The sequence below is a fragment of the Euleptes europaea genome, chromosome 2 (genome assembly GCF_029931775.1).
Source record: "Euleptes europaea isolate rEulEur1 chromosome 2, rEulEur1.hap1, whole genome shotgun sequence".
NCBI classification, from domain to species: domain Eukaryota; kingdom Metazoa; phylum Chordata; class Lepidosauria; order Squamata; family Sphaerodactylidae; genus Euleptes; species Euleptes europaea.
In genome coordinates, this window is record NC_079313.1 from 105,426,503 (window position 1) to 105,449,273 (window position 22,771).

General features: G+C 42.5%; 1 protein-coding gene across 5 annotated transcripts in view; it reads left to right on the forward strand.

The window, feature by feature from the left end:
- TOX2 (TOX high mobility group box family member 2) overlaps nucleotides 1-22,771 on the forward strand; it is a 286,109-nt gene that overhangs the window by 228,255 nt on the left and 35,083 nt on the right. For all 5 annotated transcript variants that reach the window (XM_056844213.1, XM_056844217.1, XM_056844214.1 and 2 more), the window contains one exon: nucleotides 8,607-8,834. In XM_056844213.1, coding sequence (XP_056700191.1) covers nucleotides 8,607-8,834 — 228 coding nt within the window. The remainder of the gene's footprint in view (nucleotides 1-8,606; nucleotides 8,835-22,771) is intronic.

Consider the following 22,771-nt stretch of genomic DNA (forward strand, 5'->3'; position numbering starts at 1 on the left):
GCACAAAAATATTTGGACTATAATGACCCTTGACTTCACCCCCAGACCCAGGCATGTAGCCTTGTGTCCAGCCTAATGCTTTCCTTGATTATCTATTGATGCAAAAGTGAATAAACATGATTAAAATTGGAGTATATCTATACTGTAATAACTCGGGTTGCCCGGTCCCTCTTCGCCACTGGTGGGAGGTTTTGGGGGGCGGAGCCTGAGGAGGGTGGGGTTAGGAGAGGGGAGGGACTTCAATGCCATAGAGTTCAATTGCCAAAGCGACCATTTTCTCCAGGCAACCCTAGAAATAACCCCATTATTAACTTTCCCCCAGTAAAAGAGTTCATGTTTAACCTTTAAGAACCCCATTCATGAGGGAGTGGAGAGTTAGATCTCTCTCTCTCCGTCTCTCTCTCTCTCTCTCTCTCTCTCTCTCTCTCTTTCCTTTCATTTTAGGGTTGCCAGGTCCCTCTTTGCCATCGGCAGGAGGTTTTTGGGGAGGAGCCTAAGGAGGGCGGGGTTTGAGAGGGGAGGGACTTCAATGCCATAGAGTCCTATTGCTAAAGCGGCCATTTTCTCCAGGCAAACTGATCTCTTTTCGGCTGGAGATCAGTTGTAATATAAGATCTTCTGCCACCACCTGGAGGTTGGCAACCCTATTTCATACCATGCTATGAGTGGGCAGCTATCTGTTTGATAAACAACCATCCATTTAGAATAAGCTTAATAAGAGAGGAGTGGGTAAGCAGGAAACATTATTACTTTTGCCCTTCCCATTTTCCTCAAAGTGTTCCACCAAACATGACTTCTTTTAGACGATTCCAAGCACTTTTGGCAGAAGTACTTGCAAAGACCATCCTAGCATAAGTCTCTCCTGTTGGCTGAGTGACTGACAGACTGTCATGTTAGATTCCTATTTTTGGTTAATGGCTTGGTATTCTTTCCTAACTTTCTGAGATTTTTCTTCCCCTTCCCTTCAAAATGCATATTCTTGTTAGAGTGGAGAGCAGAATTGTCAGGCTGCTTAGAGAGCCTGCTACGGAGGTGTTGGAATCAGATGCTTCATTCAGAAATTCCAGCAGCGGGACCCACTTCTAGCAACTGTAGGTTTAGGCTGTGTTCAGGGTTTTGTAGTTGACTTTGAACGCATCCTAAAATAATTATTCCACCTAACACGTTTCAGTTAAAAAAAATACCTGTGTGTGAAGGGGCAATTCATGTGTGCACTAATTTGATAGAGGTGCACATTTGTACCCAAATCCAGGGTAATCCCTCAGAGTTGCCCTTGGAGCAAATAGCAATCTGGCCTGGCTCCATGCTGTATTTCTTATTTAGCAGTTCATGTATCCAGCAACAGGGTACCTATATGAATGGGTTTGTGCGTGCACATCTGCTATTCTACATGCATGTGTCTACTACCTTGTTTTTGTCTGTTTGGTTGTAGCAGAGTGTTCAAGCAAGTTAAAAATTGGGGAGTAGTAGTTTAGTTTCCTATTTTGTTGTCATTTGTTGCACTGATCTTGCCTCATCTTCCTTTTCACCTGCCCTCCAGTTTAACTTGGAGACTTTCTAAAATTAATTTTACAAGTGGCATGTGTTTCTTTCAGGTTTCAGTCTGCATCTTTTTTCCTGCGTTACTGATTTGCACATACATACATTGATTACCGTATTTTTCGCTCCTCAAAAGTGAGGGGAAATCTCCATGTGTCTTATGGAGCGAATACCGTCTGGGCGCGTGCTCGTCGGGACGGTGCGAGCCAGCGTTCCCCGCCCCAACGGCCAGCTGGGAGGCGGGCATGGCCGCACAGAGCGAGCCAGCGCACGCGCCCAGCCGGCTCCATAAGACAAGTTTTTAGAGGAGGAAAACAAGATTTTTACTTGTTTTCCTCCTCTAAAAACGGTGCGTCTTATGGAAAGGTGCGTCCTATGGAGCGAAAAATATGGTAAATCATAGAGCAAAAAAAGCATCTTGATCTGCTTGTACAAGCTCAACAAGATTTTGCACTGTGATGTGTACAGGGTTAAATGTGGCATTGGTTAAATTACAACAGAAAAAGGAATCCTGGCCCGCAGGGTCTGATTTCATTTTACTCAATCAAGAGCCAGCATAGTGTAGGGGTTAAGAATGGAGAATGGGGTTTGATTCCCATTCCTCCGCGTGAAGCCTGCTGGGTAATCTTGGGCCAATCACAGTCCTCTCAGAACTCTCTCAGCCTCACCTACCTCATAAGGTGCCTGTTGTAGAGAGAGGAAGGGAATGTGATTGTAAGCGGCTTTGAGACTTTGAGGTAGACAAAAATGGGGCATAAAAACCTACTCTTCTTCTTAGTATCCCGTAAAGGGGGGGGGTCATTAATGAAAACTATGGTAAATTGCACATGAGCAACAATATCCAGAAATCAAAACTAGCACTGCCTCCTCCAGCCCGCCAGCTAAAATCTTACCCACAAGCCCTGCTCTGTGTGCCCCCTCCTTTGGAGGTGAGGCAGGTGGCGGCCGGAGATAAGGCTTGTCCAGCAATGGCACTTCGCCTGTGGAATTCCCTTCACCTTGAGGCCCACCTAGCACCTACACTACTTTCTCTTGGGCTCCAGGACAAAATGTTTAAATTTACCCAGGTTTTTAACCAAGGGACTGATACCTTTAACATTGTTTTGTAGCCTGTTTTTAGAAATGTTTAGCCCAAGAAACATTTCAGACCCATTTTAAGCTGCTTCATGTTTTATCTTGTTTTATGCTCTGCTTTGTTTCAAATTGGGGGGGGGGGAATAACTTGTATGATGTTTTGTGGTTTTATTATGTTTTGTTTTGTAAGCCACCTTGGGTTGGTTCCCTGGAGAAATTAGGAATTTTTCCAAATTATTTGGAAACTTCAAATAAAACAAATAAATACAAACAGAAATCAGTTAATGAACTGGTACTGCTCCAGAAACAAGATTAGGTGATCCAGAATCTGGAGGCAGAAATCCTATGAAGAGAAGGGATTAAATAAAATGGGTGATACAAGATCTATGGCACACATTTTACAATCTCCATTAGGAAAATTGTATATGAAATGTCCATGGAGAGGTTATTCTGTTTTTCTACTGCCAGTGATTTTCTGCCTGGTTCAGCATCTCTGTCTCGTCTACCTCCACACCATGGTCCTTGTTCTGTCCCTTGTATTTTTAATGCTAAGGATATCTACTGAGCAGTAGATTAAAAAAAAATGGATTGTGGCATGGTAGCCAATGCAGTCCTTATAAATTATTCCAATTGGTTTACTACAGACTTGTAGACAGCCAGTGACAGTAAATGACTTTTCCTGGTGGCCAGTCAGGAAAACTTTGAAAAATTGTACATTTCTTTTTCTTTCAACTGCCTAAAATTAAGGTTGTGAACTAGCAAGCAAGTAAAAAAGTTTGTGTTATTAATTTTTGTCAACTTATTTAATGACTGCCTTAATATATGTAGACACATTAACAGTGCAATCCTGAGAATCTTTTCCTGGAAGTAAGCCCCACTGAAAATTCCTGAATAGAATTCTGAGTATACCTGCTTAGGATGGCAGTATAAGACTTTTCCTGAAGTCATACTTATTTACCTGTACTAAATATGTTCTATCACAATGTTTTCGCATTTGTATGAGGTATGGGGTTACATGCAGTTTGTATAAGAAAAGTCAATGTTGTCAGCAGAGGATAACATACAAAGATCACCATCATTTTCCATATTCCAAGAACTGGAGCCAATCTAACCGACAAGCCTGTCTAGGCCTCAAATAACAACAATAATACACATACTTTCAGATGACAATTTGATTGAGCTCTGAACTGGATTAGCTCTGAACTGGATTAATGTGACTGGAAAAAGAAAAAGGAAAGATGTTAACACTTCTGCCAGTGGTTTTTGGTGAAAATGTGTGCACAGTTGAAATGAACCCTGCTGGGAAAGCACTGGAGATTACTGTGGAGATCACAGGCTGCAAAAGCACGAGGGTTTGGTTAGCGAAAGAAACTTGAAACTCCCACAGGAGTTGTTTTGTCAAAATTGCCAAGGGAGATTACAGGTCTGTGGGGGAAGGAGAGAAGAAATAGCTGATATTTCTTAGAAATCTTGTTGCATTTGATCTTTGGCCTTGACGTTCATAACAGAGAATGAAGAAAGCATTGCAGCGCCCACACAGAAAGCAGTTTTGACATTTGTAAATCTAAACAACACAAAGGCAAGTGAAAGCAACTGCACAGTGATGCTAGGCAGTAGGGAACATTAAAGTTCAGTGTCCAGGCATTGCTAGAGTGGAACTATTGGGCTGCTGCTTAGAAATGAGAGGTTAAAGGGGTCTCTCTTGCTCTCTCTCCAACACACAAAAGTCCTTACTTTACTAAAAGAAAGAAGGAATGCTCAGCCCTCTGGGTGGAGACAAATTCCAAAACGACTGATGCTGATGTTTAGTGGGAAGCCAAATAAAGAGACTCTGGGCTTCACCATAGGGAGGACATGCTCAACTAACCCAATCATTAATGTCTCTGGAGAAGTAACAAGATGAGCAGTAGAGAGTACAATAGATCCATTAATCAGACTTTGAGGAGGACTTTTGATACAGTCTATAACTTTAAAGGATCTGGACAAGGTTAGCAGTACAATATCAATTATTAGAATTTATTTCTTTAATAAGTCCACATAGTGTAGCAAGGGGTGGGGGGGAGAAGACCTTGTCTGTCAAATCACTGGCAAAGTCCTCAAAAATATTGAATGTTCAGAAAAGCCAGGCAAAGATGAAGGCTGCGGATTTAGTAAGAAGATTTTTCCCAGCTGTTCACATTGTAACACCTAGTTTATGATGTCAGAACTAGGCATTATAGGATGCATATGGCTGATGGTAAAAAAACACAGCCCTATGTTTTTTCATCTTTCCCTTGTGATTTATTTTGTTAGTTTGGGTTTTTTATCTTGCCTTTCTTCCAAAGAGGTTTGCTTCAGTAATACCTAATGGGTTGTATCCAGCATAACTCACCAGCAGTAGAGGTGAAGGAGTGATTTCCTACGAGCAGCCAAGATCAGACCAATGGTCCACCTTGTCCAGCATCCTGTTTTACACAGTGGCCAATCACATGCCCCTAGAAGGATTATAAGCAGGTAACCTTTATCACTTGATGATTCACATATGTGAATAAGCCATCACAAAACTCAACAGGTTCTGTTCAGGACTTCATGACAACCATGAACTGTCCCAGATTATGTTGGACCCAACACATGAGAGTGGCCATTCATTGGATCTTTTTTCTGCACTAGGGATGATCTATGCCATGATCAGATCTTACCAAGGGAGAAGGTTACAATGCCTAGGTCTTTCTGCAAACCCTGAAGACCCATTAGGAAGATGGGTCCAGAGACTGGTGGAGTCAATATGTTTCCAAATGTCTCTGGGGATGTTCGAGAACTTTGATAATGGCTTTTTAGAGGCCCAGATACTAGCCTGGGATACTGGTTTGCAGGGTGCTGTTGACAGAGTTACTTCTCAGTGCCCTTCCTCAAGGAAGGTTTAGTGAAGCAATGAAGAATTGGGGGAACTAGCTAGAGTGCCATTGGTGGAAAAATCATGCCAAATCAGAAAAATACACTGTAGAGCCCATTTAAGGGCCTATGAGTTTATGACAATGGTGGCAAAGAAGGCTTTCTTTTCTGCTACTGTTTCATTGGCTGAATCTTGTCCACTATTTAGGGTGGTTCAGGGCCACACATTTCCAACTTTGATTGGGAAATTAGCTTTGGTGATTTTGCCCAGTTCTTTGCTGTTAAAATCTCTCTCATCTGGTCTATTTTATATGCCAATTTGGGAGTACCGGTAGATCCTTGACTGAGGGGATTAATGGTGACCTTGGTTTCCCTGACTGATGTAGACAGATTTCTTGGGGTTGTGAAGGCCACTTCCTGCATACTTGATCCTTACCCATTCTGTTTGTTCATATTCTCCCAGGAAAAGGTGCTAAAATCTTTGGTGAACATTAGCAATATGTCCTTTCTATAAGAGCCCTGACCTGGATGGCCTAGGCCAGTGATGGCGAACCTTTTAGAGACCGAGTGCCCAAACTGCAACCCCAAACCCACTTATTTATCGCCGAGTGCCAATGCGGAAATTTAACCTGAATACTACCCCCAGAGGGGGCTCAGAGGGAGAGGCTAGGGTTGCCAAGTTCCTCTTCGCCACGAGTGGGAGGTTTTTGGGGTGGCGCCTGAGGAGGGTGGGGTTTGGGGAAGGACTTCAGTGCCATAGAGTCCAATTGCCAAAGTGGCAATTTTTTCCAGGGGAACTGATCTCTATTGGTTGGAGATCACTTGTAATAGCAGGAGATCTCCAGCTAGTACCTGGAGATTGGCAACTAGTTCCTTAGTGTTTTCTCTCAACATATCAAGACAAATGGAAAAGTGTTTGGAGGATGGCTTGTGGGCACTTCAAAGGTGGAATAGGACTGCACGCCCCTCTGCCTGCGCAGACCCAGAGGGTGCCGGAGAAGCCGCTGGAGGGAAAGAAGGAAGGAAGGAAGGGAAGAAGGGAAGGGAGGGGGAAGGGGAAGGGAGGGGGAAGGGGAAGGAAGGGAGGGAGAGAAAGAAAGAAAAAGAGTGCACGCAGAACAGCCCGCAGCGCACAGGGCGCCGGAAGACCCTTCCCTTCCCGCGGAGGCTCGATGTCCTGCCCCGCTCCTACACACCCATGGAGGGCTGGGGCAGGTCCTGGGTGAGGGAGAAGGAGCTGGGAGAGGAAGGGTGAAGGGGCAGGAGAGGCAGAGCAGCCCAAGGAAGGCCAACAATGCAGCGGTGTGGCTCAGGCCCACCTTCGCGCCCACCGGCCAGCCACGCCCCTCCACCTGCACAGGCCCAGAGGGCGCCGGAGAAGCCGCTGGCCATGCCGAGTGTGGGCGCTCGGCTTCTGTTCCCCACTCTCCCACCCACCTGGCCGGCCGTGCACGCTCCAGCGGCGGCAATGGCGGCGGCTTCTGTGGGAGAGTCTGGGGGCCACCGCCAATGATGTCGGAGGTTCCCCACCCCTGGGCTACAGCCTCCCCCATCCGGGGCAGGGCAGATCTGGAAAGGACAGCTGCTTGGAGGAACTGCGCGTGCCGGCAGAGAGGGCTACGCGTGCCGGAAGTGGCACTCGTGCCATAGGTTCGCCAACACGGGCCTAGGCTAGCCTGATCTCGTCAGATCTCAGAAGCTAAGCAGGGTCGGACCTGGTTAGTATTTGGATGGGAGACCACCAAGGAATACCAGGGTTGCTGTGCAGAGGAAGGCACTGGCAAACCACCTCTGTTAGTCTCTTGCCATGAAAACCCCCCCAAAAAGGGGTCGCCATAAGTCGGCTGCGACTTGATGGCACTTTACACACACACCTTTCTATAAGAGGTGTTTCCTTCGCAGCTAATGAAAGCTGTGATTAAACCCCTCTTAAGAAGTGATCCTTTAGGTAAAAGGTGTGGACAGTTATTGGTCTGTTTTCTTTCTGGTCAAGGTGATTGACCAGGTTGTGGCAGAGCAACTGCAGGCATTTTTCGATAAAACATCTTCCTTGATCTGTTTCAACCTGGCTTAAGGCCAGGATTCAGGACTGAAACAGCACTTGCGGCCTTGGTTGATGATCTTCAGTTACAGCCACAGCAAAATCACAGGCCTCTTCTGTGATGAGCCCAGTCCTTTCGAGTGGACTCCATAGTGGGTGAAGAGGGGGCCTTCCCTTGCTAAATTTAGGAAGGCATGTATGGTAGTCCTATAACAGCGAGTATATGGTGGAGGATGATGTTTTCCAGCAAAATTGGCTGTGAGTTTGCTGGTCCTGTATGTTTTAATTCTTGTGTATTTAGTTGGATTGAAATTTATGTCTTTGCACCTTGGTTTCTACAGTGTTCACCACATTGAATTCGGGGCTATAAGGCAGGCTAGAAAAGTTTTAAATTAATTAATCAATGTAATTAAATGTTCATAGCATGAGGGTTTTATTTTACCTGTATTGCTTTCTAGTTACTTTGAAATCTGATTCATTGTTGGTTTTTATTATGACTTTAGTGCTTTTTTAAAATTTTCTTTGTATGCTGCCTTGAGCACTTGTCAAAGCAGAAAGGTGGGACATACATTTTCTAAATAAATGTATTAGTAGCACAACCTCCCACACAGTGTTTTTCAATGGATTTACTTCACACATTCAACTTGCAGCTCAACAGATTATTCAATAACTGAATAATGAGAAATTTAAAATGTGCATGTGTTTGTGAAAATGGCTGTTGGGTGGCAGAAAGAGTGCACAGTGCACATAGATCCTATAGTCCTTTCTCAAATGTTTGTATAAAGTTCCTGTTTTGTAAGTGTATATCAAAAGTCATGACTGTGAAAAGAACATTTGTTACAGGAATTGTGAGTTTGTCTATATTTTAGTTGCAGCATAATTCATGAAAAGCTGAAATTCTTAAGCAGCTCAGTTAAAGAAGAGGAACAATATGAGAGGCTACTTTTGGAAGGGACCGTCTTAATTCTGTTGGCTTATTGACTTCTTTTTCTCCCCAGTACAGATTTCAGCAGGGGCTTTAATCAAAATAAAAAATGATGTGAAATACAGTCACTAATGCATCCTTCTTGACGTTCAACAGGTAACTGGGGAGAAGAGACCATTGACGGATCTGGGCAAAAAACCTAAAAACCAAAAGAAGAAAAAAAAGAAGGACCCGAATGAACCCCAGAAGCCAGTGTCTGCTTATGCCCTGTTTTTCAGAGATACGCAAGCAGCCATCAAAGGACAGAACCCCAATGCAACCTTTGGGGATGTATCAAAAATCGTTGCATCGATGTGGGACAGTTTAGGAGAAGAACAGAAGCAGGTGAATCCCTTATCAATCTTACCAATGAACTTTTAAAAAACTAATTATGCAATTTTTATATATATAATCGAGGTCTCGGTGTAAAAAAAAAATCTTACACTTCTGTAACAATAAGAGTTAGCAATTGGCTTTCTCCTCGGTAAAATGAAAACTAAGTTTTCCTGTAACAGGCTTGTCCCCCCCTCTGCTCCAAAAAACCTTCCTCAAACCCCTCATGAGTCTTCAGAAACATGGAAACTTCAGTGACCCTGCAGGCAATGGGCAGAGGCTTACTAGGGTATATGAACCAAGCTATAGTCTCAAATACCTAAGGTACATACAATTCATTTATTCTCAGAATTAAGTTTTCTTTTCTGCCGGACTTTCCTTTGCAGTGTTTTTGTTATAATCATACATACTTTATTATAGTAGTATATACTGTTCCTGGGTTTGTATAGTTTCTGTTAAACTCCTACAGACGAGACCAGGGCTTCTTAAACTTTTTTCACTCGCAACCCCTTTTCACCTGAGAAATTTTTACACAACCCCGGGTATATAGGTATATAATATAGGTATACAAATCAAACATTTACTGATAATAAATCATAAAGAAATTTATTTTAAAACAGTTCTTTGGTATGCATATAATTTTATCATTGACTGTTGCCAAATTTTTCGCGACTCCCACATTCAGTTACACAACCCCATATGGGGTCATGACCCACAGTTTAAGAAGCTTTGGACTAGACTAGACCAGTTCCCTATATTGCGGCAGGATTAAGCAGAATCGTGATTTGTTGTATAGTCTGGAGGAGGAATGAAGGATAATGTAATGTGTAAAGCATAAACTCACGAATGCACAAGAGTCGTTTAAAAAAAAAAAAGATTGGGGGAGAAGGTGTTGGCATTAAGCCTGCCTGGAAACCAAACTCTGATCCAGAATGTGGCTCTGTAGTTGCTGCTGTTGAATCCTAGTTGTGGGTATCAGGAGGTGAGGGAAAGATATTCACAAAGCTGCACAAAATAAATGAATAATCAGGAGACTTAAACCCTGAGGTAAAAAACACAGAGTTCTGCATTGTGCATAAATTATGCAAGGTAAGTGCATTTGCGTGATTTCACCTGTTTTCCATTGTTTATCTTGCATCTTTACATCATAGAAAGGAGCAGTAAGCTGTTTATGCTCCATCATCTGATACCATCCTCTAAATCTTATTCAGCAACATTTCTAACTTCTGAGAATTCATCAACCTCGCCTATATGCTTCCCAACGTATCTTTGAAATCAGGACTAGAAATTGCTTTTTAATAAGAAATAAAATATGAGATTCTTTGGAAGCAGAGTCCTGAGGCCAGTGCCAAGTTTGGCAAAATACGCCCGGCCCCCAAGCCATTCTGTATATGTTCAGAAGTACTCTTATTACTTTGTGTGTTTTGGTGCATGGCATTGACAACCACATTATGTTGACCTTGCCTAAAAACACCATCAGTGGAACTTATCCTCAGTGAGATATGTAATCTTTGATTGCTCATCTTGATCCTGGCCAAATATTTAGCCTGGGTATAGCCAGAGGCATTTCTGGCAGGTGGGAAAATGGGGAAGAAGAAGAGTTGATATATATATGCTGACTTTCTCTACCACTTAAGGGAGACTCAGATGGCTTACAATCACCTTCCCTTCCCCTCCCCACAACAGACACCCTGTGAGGTAGGTGGGGCTGAGAGAGCTGTAAGAGAGCTATGACTAGCCCAAGGTCACCCAGCTGGCTTCGTGTGCAGGAGTGGGGAAACAAATCCAGTTCACCAGATTAGCGTCCACCGCTCATGTGGAGGAGTGGGGAATCAAACCCGGTTCTCCAGATTAAGAGTCCACCGCTCCAAACCACGGCTCTTAACCGCTACACCACACTGTAGAAAGAACCTCAGCTGGTTATCCAAACTGCAGAGTGTAGAAGTAATTACCTATAGTGTGCTGTTTGTATACCCAAATGGACACAATGAAGCTCACAGCCTCTCTAAGCTTGTGGTAAGCATTTCAAGGAGGAGTACCAGCTTTAAGTCTTCTGCAGAGAGAACCTGCCGCCTTTTGAATGGTCGTGTTGAGAGGCATATGGCTTTCATTAAATAGGCATATGGCTTTCATTAAATAGTAGTAAAAGACAGTGGCTTGGATCCAGCCAACTACTGATGGGTGACACATGCATTTTCTCAGAATTCCTCTTCTCTCATACTCCTTTCCCACTCCTCCCTGCAACCCTCTAACCCATGCACCAGTTTTCCCACATGGCTCCCATGAGCCCAAGGACAACTTTTCTGCATGTTGAAGACAACTGTGTAGTGGAGGGAAGACCACAGGGAAAGTCAGTAAGTAGTATTCAACTTTCAAAATTCATATAATTTCTGGCTTTTTTTTAATGTTCTAAGATTAGTGCTGTAGCGCTATAGCATCATAGCAATCCCATACATCCAAATGCTGGTGATATAGCAATTCAGTGCTATATCACCAGCATTCAGATGCATGGGATTGCTATGGTGCTATATCACTATGGTGCTATATCACTATCGAACATTTTTTAAAAGCCAGAAAAGAACACACCTCTAAAAAAGGCAGGGGGAAAGTATGGAACTATTTGAAATGGCCAAAGCATTTCAGAGCGCTTTAGAGACGGCTCATAGATGGATTGAAATGAGCTGTATGAAACGCCCTTCCCTGCATCACTTTACTCGGAATCAGGCCAGCAATGGATAACATCCAGTTTAGAGCAGTAATCTGAAAGGGGCCAGTAATAAAGCCAAGGTGGTGAACTATAAGCCCCCAGATATGCCCTTGTTATCATCTACTTTCAAAACATAGATGGTTGTTGGGTTTTTGTTCTAATTCATAGCCTAAAGAGGGTCTAAATTAGTCTCTGCACACCAGTCATGTCAAGGCTTTGGAAATGGGTAGAAAATCTATCTTTAAAGCAAGATTATCTGGGAAATCTTATTACTCTAAATTGTCCCCATGCACAGCATTTATCTTGGCATCTTATTGGCATTAAATGTGAAAACCTCTAATTGTCTGGTGAATTCAAAGGCTTAGTTCTTAGAGAACAAATGTGCCCTTTGAAGGAGAACCATTTATAGCGACTTTTGCTGTATGGTCGTGATTGCGCCAAACTTAAAATCTGCTGATTTTTTAAAAAATCCTCTCCTTTCGCCAGTGCAAACAAGATTCAAATACTTCCTGACAGTTTAGTTCCTCCCACTGGAAGACTTCCAAGTGGTTACATCTAGGAAAGGAGAAGCAGGTGGAGAAACCAATTTAAATTAAAATTTGCTGGAAAATGGTTCTGCATTTTATATTGTTTTGTATAGGCAAAAAAAATACCATGAATATGTTTAACTTTAATGAAGCTAACATCTTTCTTTTTTTAATTTCGATGTAGTTTCCTAACTGTGTTAACTTTTCATGGTTCACTTGCAGAGAGTAATGACAATTTTTCATTATTTTTGTCTGTATACAGATGATTATGTTACCTCTCACTTTACAGCCAGGGAGTAAATGGGTGGTGGTGGTTCTGGTGCATCAGGGTGACTGACACCAATGCTGAGTCCTCTGGCCTGTTTAAACATAAACTCTTCTCTGGTTGATTTCAATTCCCTCAGGCCATTAAAGTAAGGTTCAACTTCAGTCTTCTGTGCCATCCCACATTGGGACTGTGCAGGTTCTGGTCAACCAGAAAAAGAGAATTTTTTTCTGAGGGGGCACCCATCCCCCACATGTGCAACAGAGTTTCTCACCCAAACTGCCATGTGACATGAGGATTAATGCCCCCTTCACTCAGTTCTTCTTTCATTGTTGTGAAGAGAACATCTTCTAGCCTCTGTTCATGTCAATACTGAAGAATAACTGGGAACAACGACATCAACTTTTTAATTGTTATCCTGGCCTCAACAAAGGTAAAGTGGTTTTAGCTCAGACTTAGTCCAGATGGGTTGTTTCCACTATTAAATGCTGTTACCAGTTGGCTGGAGTCTCCAGTCCTGTTTACTTAAGAGCATATTCTACCAGGCCTCAGACATCTTCAGCAGTGCTCCTCTGGGGTGCGCCTCTTTCTGACATCTGCAGAGCAGCCATATAGTTGTCCACCAACACCTTCATCAGACATTATTCCGTGAATGTCAGTTCCTGGAAAGAATCAGCAGTTGGCCAAGCTGCTCTGCACAGTTTGATTGAGATCCTCATGCCCACATCCTTGTTGAGTAGCTTGCTAAACTCTCTATAGGGGACTGTACAGATGCCCAAAGATGAAAACAGGGCTGCAGTCACCTGTAACTATTGTCCATCGAGGGACTTCTATGCAGGCGCTCATCCCCTCCCTCCTCTGTAAGTTCTCTGGGTTATATCTTAGTAGGAACACTTGGGCTTCTCAGGAAATCTGAGGGAACGGGAAGCTAATCCCTCATTTCTCATGGCAGTTTTTGTGGGAAATGCTGTTTTGCTGGGAGGGGATGAGTACCCACTCTGAACTTGAAAATTCTGCACAGCTGGAAAGTATTATCTTCCACGGTTGGCCTGTGCCTGTCCAGTCCTAGTGTATGCCTGTGCATAAGTACTTACAGGTAAGTACCACTGTGTTTTTCTGTAATGAAAACTTGGACCCTGTTTTGATTTTAAAAGTAGCAAACACTGATTGTTTACAGTTAAAACGATTGATGTGACCCAACTTACTCCTACTTTCCTTTCACAAGATATCAGTAGGACTCATTATGTTCCCCCCCATGTGCTTTACTGGCGCTTTCTTTTTCTTCCCCTAATTAACTTAATTAAGCTATTTGTTCCTTGTCTTGTTTTTATAAATATGAAATTCCTGGAGTTTCTTCCCCTCTCCATCTGCGTAGATTTCTCTTATAGCGATTACCTTGTCCAGCAGTGGCATAAAAGCAGTAGGGAAGCAATTTATCTGACAGATTCTCTCAGGAAGTTTCGCAGAGCTGTGAGTTACTCTGGCAGCAGTTCTACAAAGGCTGGAGCAGAGATCTTTCCTAGCTCTGCTTCCTAAGATCCTTTTAACTGGAGGTGTGAGAGAATGAAGCTGGAACTGTTTGAATGCATAACATATACTCTACCATGGAATTGTGGAGCACTCACATCCTAACATGTGAATCAGTAACTCTTACGTCTCCTCCACAAATATTATTTATTTATTTTTCATTTATATTACTATTCAGTCCAAAGATAGTCCCACCCCTGAGCAGTTTAAAACAGGATGATCAAAATAAGATCAACAAAATTCAAAAGAAAAAACCCAAAAAGGAACAAAAGAGGGGAAACCAAAAAAGCAGAATATTTATTTATTTATTTATTTAAAACTTGTATTCGCCAGCTTTCTACCTAACAGGACCACAAGGCAGCTTGCAATATAAATGACAATAAATACATTAAAATACATAAGATTAATGCACTTTGTGCCTGACAATAATTGGGCAGCCATATTCTGGACCAGCTGAAGTTTCCAATAATGTTTAAGCACATGATATAACAAATGTGCATAACTGCACTTATACAGTTATACATCCTGTGGTACTACATTTATAGCATGTATTGACATACTAACAGTGCTGTCATCTATATGTAGGTACATACTCATACTTGAAGACCGATTTCATGGATGTTATCTGTTGTTGGCCTGTTGTTGATTCCGAGTAAAGCAATACAGGGAAGGGCAAAATATTGTCGAAGGCTTTCACGGTCAGAGTTCATTGGTTCTTGTAGGTTATCCGGGCTGTGTAACTGTGGTCTTGGTATTTTCTTTTCTGATGTTTCACCAGCAGCTGTGGCAGGCATCTTCAGAGGAGTAACATTGAAGGACAGTGTCTCTCAGTGTCAAGTGTGTAGGAAGAGTAATATATAGTCAGAAAGGGGTTGGGTTGAGCTGAATCATTCAGCTCAACCCAACCCCTTTCTGACTATATATTACTGTTCCTACACACTTGACACTGAGAGACACTGTCTTTCAGTGTTACTCCTCTGAAGATGCCTGCCACAGCTGCTGGCGAAACGTCGGGAAAGAAAATACCAAGACCACGGTTACACAGCCCAGATAACCTACAAGAACCAACAGGGAAGGGCATTTCATACAGCTCATTTCAATCTATTTATGAGCCATCTCTAAAGCGCTCTGAAATGCCTTGGCCATTTCAAACAGTACCACACTTTCCTCCTTGCTTTTTTAGAGGTGTGTTCTTTTCTGGCTTTTTTAAAATGTCCTTTAGCACTATATAGCACCATAGCAAGCTAATTTGCATGGACATCATGCTATGTGCCCTAGATACGAACGGAGCCCCCAGACTTTGAGGCACCAGCCTGTCCATCAGCTCTTTCCGCCAGTCCTCGGTAATGCTGAACTTCTGAACCTGAAAACCAATGGACGGCTCAGCTCACAAATGCCTGGAGGATGGGGGCGACCTCTTTGCGGGCCCATAAAATTGGACTCCCTGTCTGAAAGTTCACCAAACTTTGGTGTTCATCTAAGGGGAGTCCCTTGCAGCTATGCTGCAAATACGGGAACTCTACCCCCAAAAATGCCCCCACAGGCATTTCAAACAAACATTGTCCCCATTTTGCTTTGAAAAAAATCCCCATAGACTCTAATGGGCCCGAATTTTTATTTTTCGGTAAACCCAGAAATAAAGCCGAAATACAAATTTACTGGTATGGGTATTTGACTTTCCCAGTTTACCGGGAAAAAATCAGATGCAATAAACCTGAACCCGAAATTTACCCCTTTTTTTTTTTGCACAGCTCCAAAGCTGACAAAGGGAGCTTTGACTTGCAAAAGCTGATACCCTGAAACTCTTGTGGGTCTCTAAGGTACTACTGGACTCGAATCTAACTGGAATAAGAAACTATCTATGTGGCAAAAGCTATGGTTGTTAAATGGCAGTAATAAGGCAGGATGCATTTCCTGTGTCATAGAACATGTTTTGCTGCTCCCACAAAGCTCCGTTACTCTCCTTCCACTGATGAAAGGTGCAAAATAAAGGTTGTTTATTTCCCATTGAAATTTTATTCTCTCTCTCTCTCTCTCTCTCTCTCTCTCTCTCTCTCTCTCTCTCTCTCTCTCTCTCTCGCTCATACTAACGGGAAGGGAAACGAGAAAGACAGAAGGCTGTCATTTTCTTTCTAATGCAAAGGAAAAAAACCATATAGTGTAGGGCCACAGCTGATATAGCTGCTGCTGTCATTTCCCTGCGTTTTTTTCCTGAAGATTTTCTTTTTCATATTTTTATTTGTCAGTTGTGCCTTCTGTCATATTGTTTCTTTTTCTTCTTCTCTTCCCAGCCTCTTCACGATGAATCTTCATTTTCTCGCTGACACACTTGTATCTAAATTCCTCATTTCCTGCCTTTTTTATTTATATCTGTTGCTTGGTGATTTGATCATGCTGTGGAATACAGGATTAGCAATCTCCCCGTCCTTGGGTTTTCATCAAGGACACCTGTTCTGCAAGTTGCACAATTTCCTTCCTTGCCTTAACCCTTTCAAGCATTGGACTTGATGTGCATAAACGGGGGGAGAGAAGCCAACAACTTTTAATGCCTCCACCACCATGCTTTGGAGAACATTATAATCTTCATTCTTTAGCAGCTGGTGTAGCATTTCCTAAAAGGCTTACATAGGAATCTGAAGAATGTGCCACTAAAAAGAAAAATTAATATTACTCTCTGAACCTTGCCAGATAGTTTAGCAGCTGTTCCTGTAGAGATAGTTTGTATTTGACTACAAAATAAAATGCTAATTCAGCTGTTATCATCCGGTGAAGTACCTGCCAACCTAGTAATCTGTGTTCGGCTCCCAGCTTCCCTTTTCAAAGCTCACAGCGCACCTTGCCACAGTCTCTGTTTTTACACAAATCCAGCTCTAAATTAACAATGAAAATAAGTAGGCTGATTTGACATTAGCTGGGGCAGATGTTAATTCTAGATTGAAATAAAGTCCTCCAGTCAGGCAAAGAATAACTGCTCTGCTGTACACAGAGTTTTAATACCAACTTTCTAAACTGAATCAAGAGGCTTAAATTTGGTTTAACATTAGCACCATCTAGAGGAGCTGGGCTTATCCAAATCTGCACCAGCATGTTAACTCCGGGACTAGTTTGAAACAGCAAACACAGCTCTATATACAATAGCAAATGGGTACATTTGGATGGATGCGCATGGCTGCAGTATAGAGCACATGTGTGCAGTATGCCAAATTTATTTTAAACGTTTCTGTAAAACTTTTTAGTGAACCACAAAACTGCTGCCTAAATTCTGCTGAGCTTTATTTCGACTATTCAGTACTGCTTACGGCATTATGCTTTGGACCTGTGATCCATCCAACAATAGTAGAATGTAAATCTGTGACAAGAATGCGTGGTTTGCATGCCTTCGCTCTTAAATTCGGTCCCCAGCCTCTCTTCTTCAAAGCATATTGGTAGCTGGGCTGGGAAAGATCTCTGCTTGAAACCTTGGAAAGCCTCTTCCAATTGGATTAGATTGCATTTATCTCTTTATTGGTTTTATTCGTACCCCCACATGCTCCCCAATGGGGACCCAAAGAGGTTACAACATTCTTCCCTCCTCTATTTTATCCTCACAACAACCCTGTGAGATAGGTTAGGTTGAAAGTGTGTGACTGACCCTACAAATTCCATGGCAGAGTGGGGATTCAAGCCTGTATCTCTCAAGTCCTAGGCTGACACTCTAACCACTACGCAACGCTGGCACTTGTATATTGAACTATATGAAGGGATGATTGACTCAGTATAAGGCAGCGATTTCTATAGAAGGCAAACTTATTCCAGCTTTATCAAGCGTTGGCCTGTACCTTCTTAGGTACTTAATTCATCATTAGTTTTTCATTCCTAAAAAGAAAAAAGGCTGGTCTCTGCCTCATCTCCTCTCTCAATATTATTTTTGAGCTCTCATCTCTGTATGCGCAAGCCAATGTGGAAAGTATTACCCCACTCTTAAAGAGTCTTGTCCCCCAAATCTCCACCTGCCTATTTCTCATATTTGGTGACACCTGGATTTGATGTTTAGATTCTCATTAATGCCTTCCACCAAGTGACAGGCACACTCTGTTCTGACACCCTTTCCTCAAAGGCTCAAAGCTATTTACTGTGTATTGATTGACTCAGCCATCTCTCTCCATTCCATTTCTTTCCCTTTATATGAGCCAACTTTCTCCGACTGTATTCCTTGGCATTAAACTTCTCATTGTTCATCATTGCCCATCCTGTACCTCTTATGTGAACTTATTAAAACTCCAGGGCATTACATTTAATCTCCCCCCTGCCTTATGTGATCTGTGTTTCTTTTCATTGCTGTGAACAATAGATGGTCGCCTTAATTGTAAATGGAGTGCATAGAGTCAGGCGTCTTCTGATACATCTGTACATCTGGCAATGATGTCGCTTCTTACCTTCTAACAGGAATTTCAGTCTCACGTCTCCATCCTGATCCTTAGGGCCAAACCAAATGTGTTGTCTGTGGCAGGAGATTAATATCTCAGGATTTGGTCTCTGCCGAAATCTTATAAAGTTGGGAGTGGGGGCTGTGCAGAGATTTAAAGTACTGTATGGGCAGTTCTGGGAAGGATTCTGCCTGCTCTCATTGTTTTTTATGATCTGCCCTAAAAGTTCCATCAGAACGATTGGTGCTTCTGGCCTTTCTGTGTACTTCTTGATGTTCATGGAGTTTATAAGGCTTTAAGAGGGGAGTGGACATGTTCATGGAGGATAGGGCTATTCATAGCTACTAGTAAAAATGGATACTAGTCATGATGCGTGCCTATTCTCTCCAGGATCAAAGGAGCATGCTATTATATTAGGTGCAGTGGAACACAGGCGGGATAATTCTGCTGCAGTGGTCTTGTTTGTGGGCTTCCTAGAGGCACCTGGTTAGCCACTGTGTGAACAGACTGCTGGACTCGATGGACCTTGGTCTGATCTAGCATGGCTTTTCTTATGTCCTGAGAAATACAGGTTTGGAAGATGAAAAATTCTAATGTATGAGGACCAGACTTCCTGGTTTTGGTTTACTACTGCATGTTGAACGAGTGGGGCAAGATACATAACAGAAATGTTTGTGCTCTGATTGCTTGTCCAGAATTTTTGGTAGTTACATTAATATACGGTAGATAATTGAAAAGTACTGCTGATGAGCCCCAGTCCATTCATTTTTCAAGTATACACAGTTTCCATATATGGTACTTATGGGCTTGTCCTCGAGTACTGGCTAGAACTAGGAACACCTGGGATTATATATACTCACAGAGGTACAACTCATGGATAACATCTGGCCAATTTCTCATCCTAGCTTATCACACCAGATTGTTGCTAGAATAAAATGGAGGAATGGAGAACCTATGTATACTTCCCTGACCTTCTTGGAAGAAGCATGTAATAAAAATGTGGTGGACCTGAGGCAGATACCCTAAAAACATTCAGAGTCCACCACAACCTTCAGTAGGTACATCCAAATTTCTGATCACTGACTTCTTGCCAACAGTTGGTATTATGTGAATGATACCTTGAGAGTAGTCCATTTTCAAGATACTACTCATTTTTACATTTGCAAATCTCAAATTTATTACCTCTAGCTATGAGTGTTAGACAGTGCCTGAAGCAATGCTAAGCCATTTAATTATGCTGATGTGTGCTGTTCCTGATAGGTTTTTCCTCTAGTTATTGCAAATGATACAGTTGCTGCAACTGGTGACCCAAATACTACATTTTTCTGTTGCAAGTGGCATTGCATATTATAAGCCTTCCTCAACCGAGAAAGCAGGATGATGACATTCAGGAAAAAATGACAGATTAGCAAGCAAGTAGAGATTGTTTATTTCAATGTTCACATAAACTGAAAAGGGCTAGATTCTTCAGGGAGTTACTTTAGGGTCCCATTATTCAATTCAAATGGTCCCTGACAATTTATGTCTCTTTTATGGCAAAGATAGGTGGACAGAACAACACCATCCTCACAAAGAGGCCATCAAGAGCAGGGAAGCTCTTCTCCCTATTGATTCCTCCAATTGATAAGGAAATTGTTGGCCAATCTGGTGTCAAAAAAGTAATATATCAAAACTTATGCTTTACATTTTAGCATCAAATGATAGAGCTACTTAGAGGTCACATACAGATATTTTAAACTTTTAAAAGTGGTGTTCCTTTTATGGAAGACAAGTGGGGCCCTGAAAAACTCATGGCAGAGGGGGAAATCCCAACTCCCACTCCCCCTTCCATCGCTTATTTTACAGCAATGGGGGGGTCAAGCATGCCTGCTGCCACCTCTTAGGCTCCTCTATGACATCTGGGCTCCACTGCCAGATGCTCCGCTCCACCGCATTCCCGGGTTCCCCAGCCCCCCCCCCCACCTACACAAAGGGCAATGCTGCTATGACCGCCATGGCTCCTGGCTCCCTCCCCACCTGAAGGGCAATGCTCTTGGGAACACTACAGCTCCTGGCTCCCCCCCCCCCACAAGGTTGACGCTCCCAGGACCACCGTGGCTTCTGGCTTTTCCTCCCCCCCACCTGAAGGGCAATGCTCCCAGGACCACCATGGCTCCCAGTTTCCCCGATATGGCTGCCAGGCCGATGAGGATCTTTGCCGCCAGCAGTTCAGATGGCAGGTGCATTGTTTGTGCATGCGCAGACAATGCTGCTTTTTAAATTAGGGGGATTTAAGCTCCACTTTTTTTATTTTCAGATTTTTCTACAGACCAAGAGGGTCCCCTAAGTCTGCAGAAAAACCTGTTGGGGGTCGGTCTGCCCCCTTTCTGCAGTTTAAATATCTGCAGGCAGGGGGCAGAGTTGGGAATTATATAGATGATGTTTTGAGTCTCAGAAGTACAACAACCTGGCAGAGAAGCGACAAGTCCTCTCAATGTCTCTAATTACGATGAAGTGATTTTCAGGGGGTAGCCATGTTGGTCTTCAGTAGAACAGCTAGATTTGAGTCCAGTAGCACCTGAGAAACCAACAAGATTTTTTGGTATTAGCTTCTGAGAGTCAAAGCTCCATTGGTCAGGTAATTACCTTATAAACCACTGGTAATTAGATGTAGTAAAAATAATGGTGCCATCAACTGGCTAACTTTCAGTTAAAAAAAAAGTCTAGTGAAACCATAAGGGCTGACAACATTTATTTCAATATTAGTCTTGCAGGTGCCACTGGACTTATGTTTTATTTTGCTATAACAGACTGACATGGTTGCCCCTTTGCAATTAACATGCAATTGTAGACAAACATGTGTTGGTTATGTTTGGTCACTCATTACTCAGTTCTTAAAAACAGGAAGCCAGATGCAAGGCCAGGAGCAGTCACATAGAGGCAAAGGATAAGGCAGACCAGGGTAGTACAACATGTAAGGAGACTTTTAGTTTTATACTAGATTCAAGTTTACTACCACCCAGGGGTGTGCACTGTTCCCACCCCCACCCCCCGTATTTTTCAGATTCAGGTTTAATAGACCCGAAAATTTTTGGGAAATCCAAAAAACTCTGAAATTTTTGTTTTTTTGTTTTTGCTTTTTTCAAATATCCAAAACATTTCGAGTCCATTAAACCCTATGGGAAATCTTTGTGGGCCTCTAAGGTTTTTTTTCCCCCAAGGTAGAGCCACCAAATTTGCAGAGAAAAAAATTTCTCATCATTCTTACAGTAGTAGGAAATTTTTTAAGCAATATTGCATTCTTTGGGGAGTCTTTACAGGGCTCTGGGGGGCAGTTTTTTGAGGTAGAGACTGCAAATTTTCAGCGTAGATACAGGTGCTTCTTCTGACAAGAGCCCCCAAGTTTGGTTAAGTTTGGGTCAGGGGGTCCAATTTTTATAGGCATCCAGATTTTCTCCTTTTGGGGGCCCATAAAATTGGAGCCCCTGACCCAATCTTCACCAAATGGGGTTCTCGTAAGGAGCGACACCTGTAGCTCCACTGAAAATATCCAGTTTTTCTTGAACTCTTTGGTGGGTTTTCTATTCACATAATTCGTCAACTTGGCCATCACTGAAAAGTTTAACTGTCCTCTGCAGTAAGACTGTAATTTCCCATTCTAACAATTATCATTTGCAACTGCTGCTGTGCTCTCTTGATGCATTTTACTGCTTTTGCTTTATAAGGCCATGTCGTGTTCTTAATTTACACTTTTCCATTTTTTAAAAAATTCTCTTTGGAACAATTGAGGAAATAAGCTATAAATGGCAGATCCCCTCCCTCCCAAAAAAACTTTAAAATGGAAGTGGAGGTCGTACCTTTGGCTCTTTTTAACTACTTCTCTGACAGACATACGTCCACAGCTTCCCATTCACAGCAAGACCTACATGTGTTAGCGTGATTACCTGTGACCCTTTTTAGAAACCCCACTCACTGTAGCACCCCCTTGGCCTCATTGACAATGATGAGAAGTGTGTAGTTAAAACCTTACTTGACACCTTGAAAATCCAGGGCAAAATGTGAACAGCACTTCCTGGAGGGTCTGCTTAAAATCCATCCATGCAAAAAAAAAAAAAGAGAGAGAGCTTTACCGAGAGGATCATTTAAACACCAACAGAACTGGCCTTCTTTCTAATTTAATCATCTGTTCCTCTAGAGAGATATTATGTTCAGTCATTTGTCAGATTTAAAGATTTTAAAAATGTTCAGCATGTTTTGTTTTGTTTTTGCAGATAATCTGCCATGCCTGTGGGTTTATTTTCTTATTTGACAGCAAGGATGTTCATTAGTCATTAAGGGACTGGGTGGGTGTTGGGAAGGAAGATGGCAAATATGTTACTGGTTACTGAGTATGCGTATGTGGGGAGGGGGATCATAGCTGATAGAAGCATATGTTAGAGACACAATCCTGAAGCCTCTCTATCTTGCCAGAGCAACTAGTAATTGTGCCATAATGAAATGTTCAGTTTTGATATCCAGTTAATTAGACGAGACAATTA